This window comes from Schistocerca gregaria, chromosome 2, assembly GCF_023897955.1.
Source record: "Schistocerca gregaria isolate iqSchGreg1 chromosome 2, iqSchGreg1.2, whole genome shotgun sequence".
NCBI lineage: Eukaryota > Metazoa > Arthropoda > Insecta > Orthoptera > Acrididae > Schistocerca > Schistocerca gregaria.
In genome coordinates, this window is record NC_064921.1 from 893,835,591 (window position 1) to 893,852,423 (window position 16,833).

Sequence of the window (16,833 nt, forward strand, 5' to 3'; positions counted from 1 at the left end):
AGTAGCAATCTGTCTTTTCCTGCATTATTCAAATTTAAATTACTCATGATTTATGAAATGGTGTGATGGATTATTTAAAAAATCACAGCTGATTTAATCCACCATTCTTTTCTATCCTGGCTTCTACTCCATCACTGATGTCAATTGAAATTCAAATTATTATTATTTTTTTTTTACATTGGTGAAAAATATATTTAGGCTTAATTCAGTTTCATATTGTTATGCTCAACATTTTGGATTCAGTGTTATCATGTGTAAGATTTCTTTTCCAAGGCAGTCTTTGACTTCACTTGTGTAGCCTTAGTAATGTTCATAACTTAGGAGTAAAGGAGTCCACTCACCAAATAGGGCAGCATCAAGAAATCGACAGGCACACACGAGAGAAAGAAAAAATGTGCTAGCTTTCAAAATCAATCCTCCTCACAGTTGTATCTGGTGGGATGAGTAGGGGGAGCAGAGAGGCAGTAGGCAGGATGAGGGGGTGGGGATGGATAGCAAGTGGCTCAGAGCGAGACAGCTGGTTTGCTGGCTAGGAATGTGGAAGGGAGGGGTTGCAGGTATACAGGCTAGACATGTCATGCATGGTGCCAGAGCAGGTGGGGAGTGGAGCGCAATGTAGGAGATGTGAATAGGGAGGAGGTGATGGAACAGTGGAAGGGGAAACTCTTGGGTGGAGGGTGTGGGTACAATAGTTTAACAGAAATTGAGCACAAAAAGGATATGGGAGCACAGGATGTGTTGCAAGAATAACACCCATCTGCATAGTTCAGAAAAACTGGAGGTGAAGGGAAGGATCTGAATGGCTCAGGTTCCATTCATAACTTAAACAAAAGTGAGAAACTGGAAACAATTGAGGAAAGACAGACAGGAGAGAGAGCACAGAAAATAGCACTACACAGAAAATGGAAAAAATTTTCTATCTAGTAATTTCAATTCATCACATACTTAAATGATCATTATCACTCAATATTTTCAGGAACTAGGATTGATCATATTTAATTATTGTGCTTCTAAATAAGAAATTTTTTTTGGTTTATTTGTGACTGAATTACTGGACAGCCATTATACTTTTACTAGATGTTATTATTATTATTATTATTATTATTATTATTATTATTATTATTATTATTAGGTATTCTTCAGGAACTGATAGCGTACCTGTCAAAGGAACAGTTGAAAGATGATTTCCAGAAGAACAATTTGAAAGCACTGCTACGAAAATTTGCATCTGAGAAAAGGATATCCTTCAGTAACTTCATGAGAGTTCTCCGGCATATTCTTAGTGGCTTAAAGGTACTGTTAGATTTTTATGGTTTTAATATTTATGATTTTTGAAATGTACACTTCAAAGTATGAATGTGAAGTACATTAGGAGAACATTTTGCAAAGAATATAAACTTAAAAGACAAAACAAATATTTTACTTTACACATACTTCTGTTTTATACTGTCATTGTAAAATGTGTCACATAGCTTACAATTCAAGTATCATTGAAAATTATTCTGTGAACTTGCTTGTGGTAAGTGTGAAAATTTTTTTAATATTGTGCTATTGTACATATTGCAGTCAATCTTAACTTATCTTGATAAACCTAGGTGATCAGCCTATAAACAGTAGCAATATATTTCTGGATTTCTCATTTATAACTAGTTGTTTGACCACTGCAACTAACAGTTCATGTGATGGCTACCTTTATAGTTTAGATGATTGTTAGGCTCCTATGGAAACTCGTGTATTTCAGTTGCTCTTCACATTCTATGCTGTGTAGGAACCAGTGTGTTAAATCACTGTATTTCAAGGAGTTTCTTTGTGGACAAGTTGCAATTGCACTTTTGAAGTCATCCCACTTGTGTTTCAATTTAATTGCTGTTTCAGTGGGAGTAGACTTTTATTTCCTACTAAACTACCAATCCATAAAAAAAATCAATCATTCACTTTACCTTCAAATGAACTGCAAGCACAATTCACTTCTATTTTATTCTATTGTGTTTTATGGGTATCTCAATGGGAATGATCATTGTAATGGATTAAATACTTTATTTTAAAGGTAAAATTCTGAGTAATAAAGTGAGAAAGCAAATATGGATATGAAGCTGCACATTTATCATTTCCATATTGAAATTTAATGATTGTTCAAGAGAGCTCACCTTGGATTTTGCATAATTATTCTCAATTTTAGTAATTTTATGCTAATTTAAATACATTCATAAAATAAAACATTTTCATAGTATCTATGAAATTACATATGTGAGTTGTGTTGTTGAATAATTGTGCTGGTATTAAGTGTGATATCTAAAAGGTGTCAGTTTTACAATATGTACAAAGAATTGGATAGTGAAAAATACAACATATGGATCATAATTACCAGTCAGTGAATGGTGTGATTATATGTAGAGAGTGTGTTATCAGTGAAGTGGCTGGATGGTTCTGCATACTTCCTCAGAGGACAAACTCACAGCATTCTGTAACTTTGTTTGTGGATTCCACAGTTACACATTGTGGAGTAATGACATTGTGACTAGTATGTCATTCTATAAGAGAAACACACCAGACAAAAATATCAGTCACCCCCAGGGGACATGACAAAAACTCTTTGTATCATTACTCTAGCCTTGATAATGACATCAGTTTGGAGAGGAAGAGATCTGAAAGTTCCTTCAAGTATGCCATATTTAGGAAAAGCCACTCATTGGTGATTATATCCAGCAGAACTGGCATGGGCAGCTGTGAATCAATTCCGTACAAGGTGTTAAAGGTATAGTTCGTGTTTGGTGGAGGGAGAGTTCGAGGATTCCTCAAAGTGCAACTGTGGGGTTGCTGTGCAAACTATGCAGCATGTGATTGATGAACGTTTATTACAGAATTCCTCAGTGAACTGCATTTAGTGATACTATTATTGGAGGACTTGTTAAGAGACCTGGATATTCAGTATAAAATTTTTGTATGTTTGTTTCTTTGTATTTTTTATACATACTTAAACATCTATATCTGAAGTATTTAAGTGAGAATATAAAATGATCATTTAAGTCACATGAATAATAATAAACGGGGATGTTGACTGTTACATTTCACTCGCTGTTCCAAACGGTTGTAGATGTTTTCTGTGGGAGTAAGATAAGGTGATTTAGTGGGCGAGTCAGGGTGTTATAGTGTACAAGAATATTCATAAAACCATGAAGATATGCCATGCAGCCCCATAAACTCAACTGTTGTCACCTTGAAAGATGGGAGCATCCACAGCATACTCGTCATAGAATGTTGAAAACAGTGTAACACTTGGTTACCAAGAATATGGTTCTTGTTCATGGTAACTTGTATGCATGAACCCAGGTCTTGGTATGAAAAACAGTCCAAAATATTATAAAACCATCTCCGGCCCAAACTACGCCCTCTGCAAAGCAGGTTGACTGCTTCTTTGGACCATCAGCACACCTGACACCTTGTATCATTTGAAAAGGGACAAATTCATAACTCATCACACAACACTACATGCTTATATTCAGTTACAGTCAAGTTTCTGTGTCATTTGACCCATTAAAGACAATCAGGTTTATGCGCCTCTATGAACAGCGTCCTTTTGCAAGGTAATTGATGCCAGATGTACACTGCATGTAGTTCTCTTTGCAATATTTGCTTGTAAACTGGTTGAGATGGACCTGCATTCACTGACCACCAGTTTCCATCAAGTTTGAAATTGATTGTCTTTGAGAAGGTGTAACACTTGTCTTTGATCCCTGTTGGATAGGATCTTTTTATTACCTCTCTTCTTATGCTATGTTATATGGATGTGATCAGTAAATTATTCTTTGTTGACAAGTCGAACAGTCCACATTGATACTCCAACATATCAGAGAACTTAATTCATGGTGTGGTGCAAATACGGTAGTGCAGTTTTGTGGCTTTGTTATGTGTCAGCATCGAACCATCTTACTGCACTGATTGCTTACAACTTACTTGCACATACACCCATTCCATTGCTGTAGATGGTCACATGACCATCTGATACCAGCTCTACACCATCTGCAGATAGTCCAGTCAGTGAAGGAAAAGTGTCTCTCCTCATCTCATATCAATCACTTGTAAGTGGACTTAGTTTAATAGGTTATATATGATTAAAAAATAATGATGTTAATTTTTAGCCATAACATTCACTTCAAAATGTTCATGAACATTTATGGGCAGTTTCTGTTGTTGTTGTCGTTGTAGTAGTTGTTGTTGTTGTTGTTGTTGTTGTTGTTGTTGTGGTCTTCAGTCCAGAGACTGGTTTGATGCAGCTCTCCATACTCCTCTATCCTGTGCAAGCCCCCTATATCCCTGAATGACTACTGCAACCTATATCATTCTGAATCTGCTTAATGTATTCATCTTTTTGTCTACATCTATGATTTTTACCCTCCACACTTCCCTCCAACACTAAATTAGTGATCCCTTGATTCCTCAGAATGTGTCCTTCCAAATGATCCCTTCTTCTAGTCAAGTTGTGTCACAAATTCCTCTTCTTTCTGATTCTGTTCAGTACCTGCTCATTAACTATGTGATCTACCCACCTAATCATCAGCATTGTTCTATAGCACCAGTATCTACAGGGACAGTATCTACATATTTCGAATTATGTTCTTATGTAAGCAGGGATGCCAACTTAAAAAAAAATAGTGGTGGTGGGAGGGGGGTTTCGAATCCTGTGGGGTCTTGCCCCGGGAAAGTTTCTAAATTTTAGATGAAAAATAGTGAGTTTTAAAGTTTTTGTAAGCATCTTTGAGTCATGTGATCACAATTAGAAACCTGAAAACTGGGCACTCGATACTCTGGGAGACTTGAAAAGCCAGACACATTTTTTTGGCTTTGAAAAAAGAAACAAAACATAAACACACACGGTATTTTTGTAAAAAACTAATTTAGTTTACTGTGTTAATCATGCTTATAGATTATTACAAAGCAGCGAATATATAGCTCTGAAAAGACTGACATTATATTTAAATAAATCGTAGACTGTCATTAAAAGAATAAAACATAAAATATTACTGTCACACAGTAAGAGGACTTGGATTAATAAGTGAAATTGCTAATTTAAGCTTACTTTGAATAAGTCTCAGGGTTCATTAAATAAAAACAATATCTCAAAGTTAATGCTTTAATACAGTTAACAAAGTTAATACAGTATGCCTAATACTTTCAGTCAAAAAAAGTATGTTAGTAGCAGGTTTTAATTGGGTCTTACACCCTAAAAATATATGTTGTTGTTGTTGTTGTTGTTGTTGTTGTCTTCAGTCCTGAGACTGGTTTGATGCAGCTCTCCATGCTACTCTGTCCTGTGCTAGCTTCTTCATCTCCCAGTACTTACTGCAACCTACATCCTTCTTAATCTGCTTAGTGTATTCAACTCTTGGTCTCACTCTACGATTTTTACACTCCACGCTGCCCTCCAATGCTAAATTTGTGATCCCTTAATGCCTCAGGACATGTCCTACCAACCGATCCCTTCTTCTAGTCAAGTTGTGCCACAAACTTCTCTCCTCCCCAATCCTATTCAATACCTCCTCATTAGTTACGTGATCTATCCACCTTATCTTCAGCATTCTTCTGTAGCACCACATTTCGAAAGCTTCTATTCTCTTCTTGTCCAAACTAGTTATAGTCCATGTTTCACTTCCATACATGGCTACACTCCATACAAATACTTTCAGAAACAACTTCCTGATACATAAATCTACATTCGATGTTAACAAATTTTTCTTCTTCAGAAACGCTTTCCTTGCCATTGCCAGTCTGCATTTTATCTCCTGTCTACTTGGACCATCATCAGTTATTTTACTTCCTAAATAGCAAAACTCCTTTACTACTTTAAGTGTCTCATTTCCTAATCTAATTCCCTCAGCATCACCAGATTTAATTTGAGTACATTCCATTATCCTTGTTTTGCTTTTGTTGATGTTCATCTTACATCTTCCTTTCGAAACACTGTCCATTCCGTTCAACTGCTCTTCCAGGTCCTTCGCTGTCTCTGACAGAATTACAATGTCATCGGCGAACCTCAAAGTTTTTACTTCTTCTGCATGAATTTTAATACCTACTCCGAATTTTTCTTTTGTTTCCTTCATTGCTTGCTCAATATACAGATTGAATAACATTGGGGAGAGGCTACAACCCTGTCTCACTCCCTTCCCAACCACTGCTTCCCTTTCATGCCCCTCGACTCTTAAAATTGCAGTCTGGTTTCTGTACTAATTGTAAATAGCCTTTCGCTCCCTGTATTTTACCCCTGCCACCTTCAGAATTTGAAAGAGAGTATTCCAGTCAACATTGTCAAAAGCTTTTTCCAAGTCTACAAATGATAGAAACGTAGGTTTGCCTTTTCTTAATCTTTCTTCTAAGGTAAGTCGCAAGGTCAATATTGCCTCATGGGTTCCAACATTTCTACGGAATCCAAACTGATCCTCCCCGAGTTCCGCATCTACCAGTTTTTCCATTCGTCTGTAAAGAATTTGCATTCGTATTTTGCAGCTGTGACTTATTAAACTGATAGATCGGTAATTTTCACGTCTGTCAGCAGCTGCTTTCTTTGGGATTGGAATTATTATATTCTTCTTGAAATCTGAGGGTATTTCGCCTGTCTCATACATGTTGCTCACCAGCTGGTAGAGTTTTGTCATGACTGGCTCTACTAAGGCCGTCAGTAGTTCTAATGGAATGTTGTCTACTCCCAGGGCCATGTTTCGACTCAGGTCTTTCAGTGCTCTGTCAAACTCTTCACGCAGTATCTTATCTCCCATTTCATCTTCATCTACATCCTCTTCCATTTCCATAATATTGTCCTCAAGTACATCACCCTTGTATAAACCCTCTATATACTCCTTCCACCTTTCTGCCTTCCCATCTTTGCTTAGAACTGGGTTGCCATCTGAGTTCTTGATTTTCATACAAGCGGTTCTCTTCTCTCCAAAGGTCTCTTTAATTTTCCTGTAGGCAGTATCTATCTTACCCCTAGTGAGATAAGCTTTTACATCCCTACATTTGTTCTGTAGCCATCCCTGCTTAGCCATTTTGCACTTCCTGTCGATCTCATTTTTGAGACGTTTCTATTCCTTTTTGCCTGCTTCATTTACTGCATTTTTATATTTTCTCCTTTCATCAATTAAATTCAATATTTCTTCTGTTACCCAGGGATTTCTAGCAGCCCTCTTCTTTTTACCTACTTGATCCTCTGCTGCCTTCACTACTTCATCCTTCAGAGCTACCCATTCTTCTTCTACTGTGTTTCTTTCCCCCATTCCTGTCAATTGTTCCCTTATGCTCTCCTTGAAACTCTGTACAACCTCTGGTTCTTTCAGCTTATCTAGATCCAATATCCTTAAATTCCCACCTTTTTGCAGTTTCTTCAGTTTTAATCTACAGGTCATAATCAGTAGATTGTGGTCAGAGTCCACATCTGACCCTGGAAATGTCCTACAATTTAAAACCTGATTCCTAAATCTCTGTCTTACCATTATGTAATCTCTCTGATACCTTTTAGTATCTCCAGGATTCTTCCATGTATACAACCTTCTTTTATGATTCTTGAACCAAGTGTTAGCTATGATTAAGTTATGCTCTGTGCAAAATTCTACCAGACGGCATCCTCTTTTATTTCTTAGCCCCAAACCATATTCACCCACTATGTTTCCTTCTCTCCCTTTTCCTACACTCGAATTCCAGTCACCCATGACTATTAAATTTTCGTCTCCCTTCACTACCTGAATAATTTCTTTTATCTCATCATACACTTCATCAATTTCTTCATCATCTGCAGAGCTAGTTGGCATATAAACTTGTACTACTGTACTACTGTAATAGGCATGGGCTTTGTGTCTATGTTGGTCACAATAATCCGTTCACTATGCTGTTTGTAGTTGCTTACCCGCATTCCTATTTTTTTGTTCATTATTAAACCTACTCCTGCATTACCCCTATTTTATTTTGTATTTATAACCTTGTATTCACCTGACCAGAAGTCTTGTTCCTCCTGCCACCGAACTTCACTAATTCCCACTATATCTAACTTTAACCTATCCATTTCCCTTTTTAAATTTTCTAACCTACCTGCCCGATTAAGGGATCTGACATTCCACACTCCGATCCATAGAACGTCAGTTTTCTTTCTCCTGATAACTACGTCCTCCTGAGTAGTCCCCGCCCAGAGATCCGAATGGGGGACTATTTTACCTCCGGAATATTTTACCCAAGAGGACGCCATCATCATTTAATTATACAGTAAAGCTGCATGTCCTCGGGAAAAATTACGGCCGTAGTTTCCCCTTGCTTTCAGCCGTTCGCAGTACCAGCACAGCAGGACTGTTTTGGTTAATGTTACAAGGCCAGATCAGTCAATCATCCAGATTGTTGCCCCTGCAACTACTGAAAAGGCTGGTGCCCCTCTTCAGGAACCACATGTTTGTCTGGCCTCTCAACAGATACCTCTCTGTTGTGGTTGCACCTACGGTACGGCCATCTGTATCGCTGAGGCACGCAAGCCTCCTCACCAACGGCAAGGTCCATGGTTCATTGGGGGGGGGGGGGGGGGGGGGGGAATACATAAATATTTGAAAATAACTAATATAGTACTATAGTAATACAGTACTAAACTTGTACTAAATTTCGAAACTGAAAATTTAACATTATGTATGTATTTAATTCTCTGTTTTATAAAGAATTTTAATATGCTCTAAATGCCATTATTAGGGCTAGAGTGCCTTTAGAAAAGTGCAAATGTCAACTTTCTGACTGGATTACTGAATATGAAGTCGTTGATGACTGGTTGGATATCCAATTCATCCAAGTCATTGCAGTAGGCATGAAGAACAGCCAAGTTGTTCAGTTGCTTGTGTCCCTTTGTTGATCGGAGATATGACTTCAGACATCTAAGGGCATTAAATGATCGTTCTGCTGTTGCTGTCATGGTTGGAACTACTTGGAGAAGCTTAATGCGCTTCACTACTTCACATAACATTTCTCCAACTGCAGGCTCTAGTGTAATGTACTTTCTTACATTACACAATTTTTTTGAGACCAGTTATTTTTTATTAGTGATATTGGCTAACGTATTCAAGTGTAAGTTCAGTCTCTCAAAGTCTAGGTCATCTTTGAAAAACTCAGTTGAATTATCTAAATTTGATTCACCTCTGTTTACTAAAAGTGGGCACTCTTGTTCAACTGCAATGACGTGTGTGAGTCCTGTTGAAGCAAACCGCTCAGTGATGCAACATTGCACCGTTTCAAAAACTTCAATGTAAATAGCTTTGTAGTATTCCTGTGGGGTTCGGAAAGTGTGCGGTGAGCTGGCTTCATTGTTTTCATACTTCTTTGGTACACTTCGGTTCCGAGGAAGCGAAGGATCATCAACTTGTGACGGTTTTTCTTTTAAACAAAATTCCCAAAAGTATTCAAAACTATCACGCCTTCCATTCAATATACAAATCAAGCCCTCGCATATTTTTTCCAGATCGGTAACACTTAGATGAGGGCTACGAATTTTGTCATTGACATCCTCTACTGGGTTCATTGCATGGCTGTAAAGATGTAAAAAGAAATAAGTCTTGAATTGTAACATTGACTCAAGCTTATGTTATGTTAACCGGGGACCTAGAAACGACGGAGAGGCGCTGTCCCCGCCGCAGCCGCAGTGGTCCGCAACCCCACAACGACTACCGCAGTCCACTTCACCCCTCTGCTGCCCCACACCGAACCCAGGGTTATTGTGTGGTTCGGCCCCCGGTGAACACCCCCAGGGAACGTCTCACACCAGACGAGTGTAACCCCTATGTTTGCGTGGTAGAGTAATGGTGATGTATGCGTACGTGGAGAACTTGTTTGTGCAGCAATCGCCGACATAGTGTAGCTGAGCCGGAATAAGAGGAACCAGCCCGCATTTGCCGAGGCAGATGGAAAACCGCCTAAAAACCATCCACAGACTGGCTGTCTCACCAGGCCTCGACACAAATCCGCTGGGCAGATTCGTGCCGGGGACTGGCGCTCCTTCCCGCCCGGAAAGCCGTGCGTTAGACCGCACGGCCAACTAGGCAGGCTGACTCAAGGTAGCCTGCACATTTGTAACCTGCCTCTTGTTTTGTCCTCTGCAGAAAATGTTTCGAAAAACTCTAGAAGTTCTTCAAAGTAAAGAGACAACTCTTGTCTTCCCACGATAAACATCCATCCTGCACACACAGACATGTGTTGCACAGTAAATAGGCTCTCTCCTTGCCACACTTATCTTTAAAACATCGCGTGTTTGAGGCGGTAGAAGGTCAAGTGGTTCCAGAAATTATGTGGAAATTCTCAAATCACTGCATATCCCCCTCCTTAGATTGATCACGCGATACTTTTTACATAATTATCTTGTACATTAACATCTCATAGGATAATACTTCATTTTTCAACAATACGTCTTTTTCTATTAATAATTGTAAATACTCTTATTCTTATTGTTTGGTCATTCCTTTTTTTCCAGTCTACTACAGTTATAAAACGTGAACCTTTCAATCCATGTCGGAGTTAGCTCTTTCAATATCTAACAATCGAGAGGACCAACATTATTGTTCTCTGCTCTTTTTCCAATCGTAAATTCCAGGTGTCGTAGACCCTTGAATATTTCATCCTTTATTCTGATTCTCTGTACTACCTCTCTAGTACAGAATGGCCTCATTACTTATAGTAGTCTGGAGGAACTCTGGGCAAAATGACTGTATTCCTATTGACACTCAGAAAACACAATAATGGTAGTGAAATATAGAATTCGAACTTACCAGAAAAATTGCTACAAAATGTGTGACTTCTCTCCTGATGCTGCCCTTTTCCCCTCAGATCAGCATCTATACCTTACACGTGGGTTGAGCCTATGAGTGCCCTTCCTCCTTCCGTTTCAGTAGGTACGCCCCTTTAAATTCCTATTCTCCTATGGTACAGGTCAATCCCCTTCTTGGTGCTCCTGTCTGCACAGTATAGGTCAGCCTTTCTTAGGTGTGCCTATCTGCACTTTGTATCCAATAAATGCTGGGTGCGCCCTCCTTATCCTTTATGAGCAGGCCTCTAGGTTCATTACGTGATACACCTTTATGTACACTATAACTAAATATCCTCACACTATTCATACAAAATGTGTTTACTTGTGTTATAAGAGTCCCACTATCCTACCAGTCATCAAAATATTTGTCAGACTGACCTTCCTTAACAATTATCACAAACCCTTCCTCTCTGGCTTATGCTCTCCTTAATTACTCATGCTTCCTACTTAGGTATACTCGATGTAAAACAAGCATAGTTCTTCTATACTTATGCTCATAGGCAATATGTAATGTGTGCATCCTTTCCCAATATACACATTCCTTTCCCCCCTACAATGCTTGCTGGTTCTCTCCTTTTGATGTGTAATCACATTTTTTGTGTGTATGTGTAAGTGTGTATGTGTAGCCTGATTCTTCAGCCTACTTATATAAAATAAGTTGTAGGTTATTGGAAACCTCGGAAAATGAGGACTCCTGTAATAGAAGTAGTTGAATATGGAAAGAGGGAAAGATAGATAGGTACTCAAATGAGAAAAGTAAGAAATGGTTGCTAAGGTTGAAGAAGTGAAAGAAGATAGCCCCAAAGACAGGAAACCCTTCCCACCTCCCTTCCGCAGGATCCCTTCTTTGCCGGAACTTGAGTGAGAAGCCGTAGGAGGTATCGTGTGAAATGTCTCCTACAGAATGGACATTCTCACCTTCACCTTTGAAGTCCCCAAGGAAAATCTTAGCAACCCCTATGGAATGACAGATGGTGAAGAATCAGTTACACTTGTTTGCGAGGGTTGTTTGAAAGGTGTGGTGTGTGTTCTGTGTTAGCCATGATTTATTTGTTAGTTTAAATCATGCTTTAATCTATAATACCCACCCCTTCCAAAACCAACACAAACCCTCCCATCTACATCACATTTCATAAAAGGTATGAAATATTCTATATTAAAAAGAAAATTTTACACTACAGTAAAATAGTTGACTTCTGAAATTTTCCCGGCGTATTTGTTCTTCTAATAATTTCCGGGTATGCAGCCGGATCCCGTCGACATTCTGCCATTCGTCTATAACATTGCTGTTTTCATTAAATTTGGAAAAAGCAACAGTTGAAACGTTTCTGGAGACTGTGGCAGAATGTCGACGGGATCCGGCTGCATACCCGGAAATTATTAGAAGAGTAAAATAGTTGTTTAGTCATTAAGCTTATACTATATTTTTATACACACATAAAAGATTATGTTCAGTTTATGTCATCTAGATATCATTCTGTTTGAATAGTACCATCATATTATGTTTTCCAGTAATACTATATACTATTCATTGCATTTCATGTTTAGAGATCACTGTTTATCCATGATTCTCTTAAGCCTATTATCTTTTAGTCATATTTAGTTTCCTAGGTACTAACATTATAGGATAGTTTAAGAATTCAAGAATAGGTTACAGAATACTTTAAGATTTGAAGAGAATTCGATGCAGGAAAAGTAGTACAGAAGAAATACCGAAAACAACTAGGGATCCGATGTTCGTCAACCCACCCGTTAACACACAACGTTAACGTCCCTAGGGGGAACCGATGATTCTGCCCGGATCCCATGGATCTGATATTAATCTCACTTGAGCACTTACGGACCAATACTTCTTGTGAAATTTTATGTGAAAGCCTCCCCACAACAAAACAATTTCCACTTTACTAGGAAACACAACATTAAGTAAAGTTATTCTATTTTCTACTCTGTCATGGGCAAGTTTGAATTCTTCGCACAAGTCGTCTATAACATTGCTGTTTTCATTAAATTTGGAAAAAGCAACAGTTGAAACGTTTCTGGAGACTGTCCTCGCGGCAACTTTTCGATCGATTATTTCCTCTATCTGTTCCTCCAGATTACTTATATTTATTAAGTCTGAAGTGACTAGTTTCTCCTAGTTATCTACCCAGGTCCTAACACATACAGTTTACGATATGGACCATAGGTATTAATTTATTCTGTGCCCAAACACTCCTTTAAGGTGTGCAGCTTATGCTTTACAGCATCGAATGTAACATCGCATACACTTTAAAATGATCCTAATTTTTCACCAAGTTCAGCATTTACATTATTATACTTATGTTCAATATCACATTCTAACTTTTTATTAAGTCCTAAAATTGGTCACTCCTTGTCTGATTCAAGTCAGTGAACAGTTGGTTTGCTTGACTACTTAATGAACCAGATAACTCCTCTCTCAAAACTATTTTAAAATTTTCTACTTTAATAGTTTGAGCATCAAATCCAGTCTTCAGATTTCCCATACCTTCACATAACTGACTAAATTCTTTACTTTGTTCATCTTCTCTAGCACTTAACAATCCTAAAGTCTCATTCTGAACATCCAATTTATTGTTTAATTGAGTGATCACTGAATCTAATTTAAGACTTCAAGCCTTTAGAGTTCTATTTAGTTCCTTTCTTAAAGAAGTATTTTGAGCAGTGAATTCTTTACTTTGCGCATCTAATTTTTCACTTAAAGTTGCAATTTGAGCATCTGACTCTGTTCTTTGGTTATCTAATTTAAGACTTAGTGCTTTCATTAAATTTGCTATCTCAGTCCAGTCTGGCATTTCTTTTGTCACTGTTGTGGCCATGGCTGGTTCTGGTTCTGAAGTTTCCCCAATTTTTTGAGTATTATCCATATGTTTATTACTTTTAGATTGAGTTATCATTAAAAAATTCACCTCATAGTATAATGACTATACTAACAGTCTATTTTGAACAGTATCCTTAACTTCACAATCAAATAATTGTCTTTCGCTCACTCGGTGTAGAGTTTTAGGCTGTATGGGTGAGCAGGTGTGGGATCAATGCCAGTGAACAGCACGGGCGCCAGCAGCATCAAAGGTTGGTTTCAGCGTTGGTGTCAGTCAACGGATTTGTAGTCAGCACTGGTGAGCAGCTGCTGGCGTCATCAGCAATGTTTGCTGGTTACGGGGTCCACGCCCCCGCGTGTGTGTGTGAGGGCTGCTTACTCTCCACACTGAATCTTCGTCGTCAAATAGATCTCGTCGTAACTCTTCTTAGTCTAAACTGTTGAGATTTTCCTTGCATATTTTTTTGTATGATATTTATTAATTGTCACCCCTTTTTACCGTTTATGCAGAATCCAACTCTGATAAACAATTTCCCTGTCTTGTTACTAATGGTTGCTAAGGCAACTCACAATATCTTTTTATCTTGGTTTCATTTTAAAGTTCCTTTTTCTTTGAGTCCTGATCACGTCAGTCGCCACCTTCTAACGATTTTGGTGACAGAATGTGAAATTTGGATTGCTGTTCTTGTTAAATAAGTAGGCAGTTCACGATGTATTTATATACCATAAAATCCTCTTCTTAGACATAAATATGTGCATATTGTTGTATTCACTCATACTTCGAGCTTTAGAAACACACTTAATTAACATTTACAAACGAGTTTGGTTTTAGAACCACTTGGAAATTCAAAAAACAGGTCTTACTTCTAGCAAGTCCACCAAGATTAAGTAAGAGTCTCTAGACAAATCATGTTTCAATTGTCTATAACAATTACAGTTATTTGACCACCAAGGACTAATTCGTAGTTACTCCTTGCATCCTCCATACAGGTTCTATGGTGCGAGCGGTAAACACTTGTCAGCGTCGCTCGTTTGATGCAACTCTTGTTTTCCCATGATAAACGTCCATCCTACACACACAGACATGGGTTGCACAGTAAATAGTCTCTCTCTCTCTCTCTCTCTCTCTCTCTCTCTCTCTCTCTCTTACTCTTACTCACCTATCTTTAAAACATTGCGTATTCGAGGTGGCAGAACGTTGAGCGGTTCCAGAATTTACATGGAAATTCTCGAATCACTACAACGCCTGTATTAGAATTCAATGTTGCATCGGTACTTTAGGGCAATTGATCAAGAACTGTGTTTGAACAAACCAATGTTTACATTTTTGTAATGTTTCCCCTTTTATTACCGATATATTACATATATACCAAATGACTTTCCAGTAGATACATAAAAACATTTGAATATTCAAATGCAACATTGTATCAAAATTTCAAAGCAATCAGTCAAGAATTTTTGGAGATACATGATTTTGGACAAACATACATTTACATTTTTATTTATATAGATGGTGATTTAAAATGAGTCTCACATTGCCTTCATATGTTTTTTTCCCCTCCAGTTCTGTAATGTAAACCAACCTCATCATATGTACTATTTTCGCAGCCAGTTGAGGAAATTTATTTACAGCACTTGGTTCCCAGATCAGGGCAACATATCTTTGACAAAATAGTGTAGAATCTACAAACAACTGTATTTTCAAAACATAGTATATCACCATAATTATTATTTTCTAATAACTGTATCACTTTTCCCTATGTTTGCTTACATGGCCTGTTCTCTTAAATTTTCACTATTCATTACAATGTATCTAAATTATTGTCACAGAGCAAAATTACCTATGTACATGCCATTTTGTGTATGCTGATCTTACAAAAATCACCCGGTTTCTTCGATTTTTTTCGCTTTAAAAGTTTTCGATGGCAATTTTTTGTTTAGAAAGAGAGTTTCTTTCCATCTGCTCAGCTGCCTTTTGCAGCATGTGTTTCATTACCTTCTGTACACATGAGACATTAATGTATCAGATTCTGGTATGAAAGAATTTGTGAAAAACCTGAAAGTAGTTGATTCTTATTTATGTTGCAAAAATAAATTCTATTGGAATAATTTTAATGCTGATTTGAGCAGTCAAAATTGTTCCAGATTTTCTCTGGAAGTGGAGATCAAGTAATTAACATTTAGTTGAGTCTTTTTGACTGATTTGTGGATGAAGGTCTTAAAAATTAGTGATAGAAATTCAGTTCTTGCATAACATAAAACCTGATTTTTCCTTGGTTTTTTCATGATTTTTCTTTTGCCTTGTATGTGTTTTAGGAAGGTCCAGGTGTTGCTGAGATGATGGAAATGCTTGGACCAGAAAGAACGGTTTCCAGGCTGCAACATGCTTTACCTTTGCTGAAACAGGAATGATTTCTGTTGTTTCTCGTATGTGTGATCATGTGAATGGAATGATCAAGAATCTAATACGTTGATTTTCATTCGACAATAACAGTGACATTAAGTTTTCAGCAGTAACAGTATCTGAGTACCAACATGATTGTTACTGTGATATAGTAATATAGCAAAGAAAACAAAGCTCTCCAGCAGCTTTCTGTAACTTACTCATTGTAATATTCTGTTTATTACAGACATTTTATGTATATGTGATACAATAAACAAGCACCATACATCTTATCAGCATATTGATTTGCAATGCTCTTTTGCGCCACTATGTGCTCTTTTCTAAAGAAAGTATTTTACATCATCAGTAATAAAATTATGGCCCTTTGTATACTTCTTCACTTGTACCAAGTGTAAGTGCATTTGATAAAAATTAACACTTCAAATAGAGAATGCTAAGATGACAGTAGAAACATTCACAGAAAAGTTAATTGATGAAGTGTGAAAAGAACAGCCTTTGTAGAATGAATGGAAACTGCCAAAATATATGAAATTTTGACTGCAGTGAAGGGATATAAAGTAATGTGCTTGTACATGATTCAAGTGGTCAGCAATGTATTGACACAGCCCCAGCTTTTGTAGAGCCTCCTGTAACAACAAAAGTGATACGCAGGTGCTAATGTTGAGTAGCATCGGTAGAAACCATATTGTTATCTGAATATTGATACTTTATTATGGGTTGTGAGTTTATATGAACATGTGGCAAAGCAAACTGGGATCTTTTTACTTCCTCTATTGT

The 16,833-nt window shown here is 37.6% G+C and overlaps 1 protein-coding gene across 1 annotated transcript in view; it reads left to right on the forward strand.

Annotated features, from left to right (window-relative positions):
* The window catches only part of LOC126335341 (probable glutamate--tRNA ligase, mitochondrial), an 82,612-nt gene extending 66,281 nt beyond the window's left edge, over positions 1-16,331 (forward strand). The window contains exons 8-9 of the mRNA XM_049998516.1: positions 1,133-1,293; positions 15,969-16,331. Of these exons, the coding sequence (XP_049854473.1) occupies positions 1,133-1,293; positions 15,969-16,064 (257 nt within the window). The 3' untranslated portion in view covers positions 16,065-16,331. The remainder of the gene's footprint in view (positions 1-1,132; positions 1,294-15,968) is intronic.
* The last annotated feature ends 502 nt before the right edge of the window (positions 16,332-16,833 follow it).